This window comes from Saprolegnia parasitica (genome assembly GCF_000151545.1).
Source record: "Saprolegnia parasitica CBS 223.65 unplaced genomic scaffold supercont2.1348, whole genome shotgun sequence".
Lineage (NCBI taxonomy): Eukaryota > Oomycota > Saprolegniomycetes > Saprolegniales > Saprolegniaceae > Saprolegnia > Saprolegnia parasitica.
This window is the reverse complement of record NW_012157742.1, coordinates 1-2,109: the sequence shown is the minus strand read 5'-3', so window position 1 is coordinate 2,109 and position 2,109 is coordinate 1. Positions and strand designations below refer to the sequence as shown.

Below are 2,109 nucleotides of genomic sequence, written 5' to 3'. Positions count from 1 at the left end.
CTTGAACAACGTCTCGTCGTGCTTTGACGAGGGGTATGGCCTTGCGTCGACGCAGCAGCGCAAGAACAAGGACATCCCGGAAGGCGGCTCCAAGGGTGTCGTGCTCCTCAACCTCGCGCACCAGGACAAGGCCGACCTCGCGTTCAAGAAGTACATTGACGCGCTTCTCGACATCATGCTCCCGGAGAACGACGGCATCGTGCGCGCCCAGGAAGACATCCTCTTCCTCGGCCCCGATGAGGGCACGGCCCACCTCATGGACTGGGCGTCGTCGTACGCCAAGTCGCGCGGCTACTCGTACTGGAAGGCCATCACGACGGGCAAGTCGCCGTCGCGCGGTGGTATTCCCCACGACGAGTACGGCATGACGACGCACTCGGTGCGCCAGTTTGTCACGGGCATCCAGTCCAAGCTCAACCTCAAGGCTCCTGGTGCGAAGCGCCTCACCAAGGTGCAGACCGGTGGCCCGGACGGCGATCTCGGCTCGAACGAAATCCTCATGAGCGAGGGCGAGGACACGATCGCGGTCGTCGACGGCTCGGGCGTGCTCTACGACCCGAACGGCATCAACCGCGCCGAGCTTGTGCGCCTCGCCAAGGCCCGGTCGCCGGTCGAGGGCTTCAACAAGTCGCTCCTCTCCAAGGACGGGTACCTCGTCCTCATCTCGCAGAACGACGTCAAGCTCCCGTCGGGCGAGGTCGTCGAGAACGGCACGCAGTTCCGCAACAACTTCCACAACCGTTCGGACGTCACGGCCGACTTTTTCGTGCCGTGCGGCGGTCGCCCGGCGGCCGTGAACCTCAGCAACGTGACCAACTTCATGTACCAGGCCGACGGCAAGACGCTTCGCTTCAAGTACATTGTGGAGGGCGCCAACCTCTTCTTCACGCAGGACGCGCGCCTCGTCCTCGAGAAGGCCGGCGTTGTCCTCTTCAAGGACGCGTCGGCCAACAAGGGCGGTGTCACTTCGTCGTCGCTCGAGGTCATGGCTGCGCTCTCGATGACGGACGCCGAGTTTGGCGAGCACATGGCGGTCACGGCCGGGAAGCCCAAGCCCGCGTTTTACCAGGCGTACGTCGCGGAGGTCCAGACGCGCATCGACAACAACGCGACGAAGGAGTTCGAGTGCCTCTGGCGCGAGCACCAGCGCACGCCGACGCCGTACGCGATCTTGACCAACTTGCTCTCGGAGCGCATCACGGACCTCAGCGTCACGATCCAGGACTCGTCGCTGTACGAGCAGAAGGCGCTGCGGGACGTGATCCTCAAGGACGGCTTCCCCAAGACGCTCCAGGCCAAGATCTCGTACGACGAGCTCCTCAAGCGCCTCCCCGAGTCGTACCTCCGCGCGCTCTTCGCGTCGCAGCTCGCGAGCCGCTTCGTCTACTCGTGCGGCCTCAACTGCCCCGAGTTTGCCTTTTACGAGTTTGTCCAGACGCTCAACCACTAAGTTGTACAGTTGCCGTAATACACCTGCGTCTTGTTTCTTCACCTGCGTCGCTTGTGTAACTAGTAGTAATGAGCCAGAGCCCCTGTTGCCAGTAAGTACTCTGTGATATCGCCATCGGTGCCAGCATTTGGCATCTCGAGCCGTGTTCAAGTCGCCGACAACGGACTTGGACTTGGACTTTGGCATCCGTTCGCTTCATGCCAGCGTCCAGCAGCGATCGAATGCGTCGCCAATGCATCCATCGCACCGTCTTGGTAGCTGCGAGCCGATCCTCGTAGGACTGTCAGAGATCAAGTCCTCAACCGTTGCCGAAACGCTCACATGGGACACCGCGCCAAGACCGAGCCCGAGTCGGAGAGCATCTCGGGGAAGCTCCAGCCCAACTCAAAGCTCGGGCTAGCGTGCTTGGCCAAGCTCAAGCCGATCTTCTCCAAGCATGCGCAGCGCGCCAAGGACGTGACGGCGCGTGCGTCGACCGTGCCGACGACGACCGCCATCGCGACGGAGCAGAAGACGCCGACGCGCCTCCCGACGCACAACGTCAAGCTGGCGACGCTCTCGACGGCCTCCAACGAGTGGAGCGTCGTCGTCGATGACATTGCCAAGTTTATGGTGCATCGTCTTCCTCCTCGATGGTTGTTTGGATCGTGCGTTCGTAG

The 2,109-nt window shown here is 62.3% G+C and overlaps 2 protein-coding genes across 2 annotated transcripts; both read left to right on the top strand.

Moving 5' to 3' along the window:
* The first annotated feature begins 31 nt into the window (after window positions 1–31).
* Window positions 32–1,483, top strand: SPRG_18639 (hypothetical protein). The gene has a single exon (XM_012358077.1). The coding sequence runs from the start codon at window positions 176–178 to the stop codon at window positions 1,448–1,450; it is 1,275 nt and encodes a 424-aa protein (XP_012213467.1). The 5' UTR covers window positions 32–175; the 3' UTR covers window positions 1,451–1,483.
* Window positions 1,484–1,771: 288 nt separating this feature from the next.
* Window positions 1,772–2,062, top strand: SPRG_18637 (hypothetical protein; the record flags this gene model as incomplete). The annotated part of the gene is made up of 1 exon (XM_012358076.1): window positions 1,772–2,062. A coding segment is annotated over one exon (291 nt), but the record flags the coding sequence as incomplete, so codon positions are not given.
* Window positions 2,063–2,109: the final 47 nt, after the last annotated feature.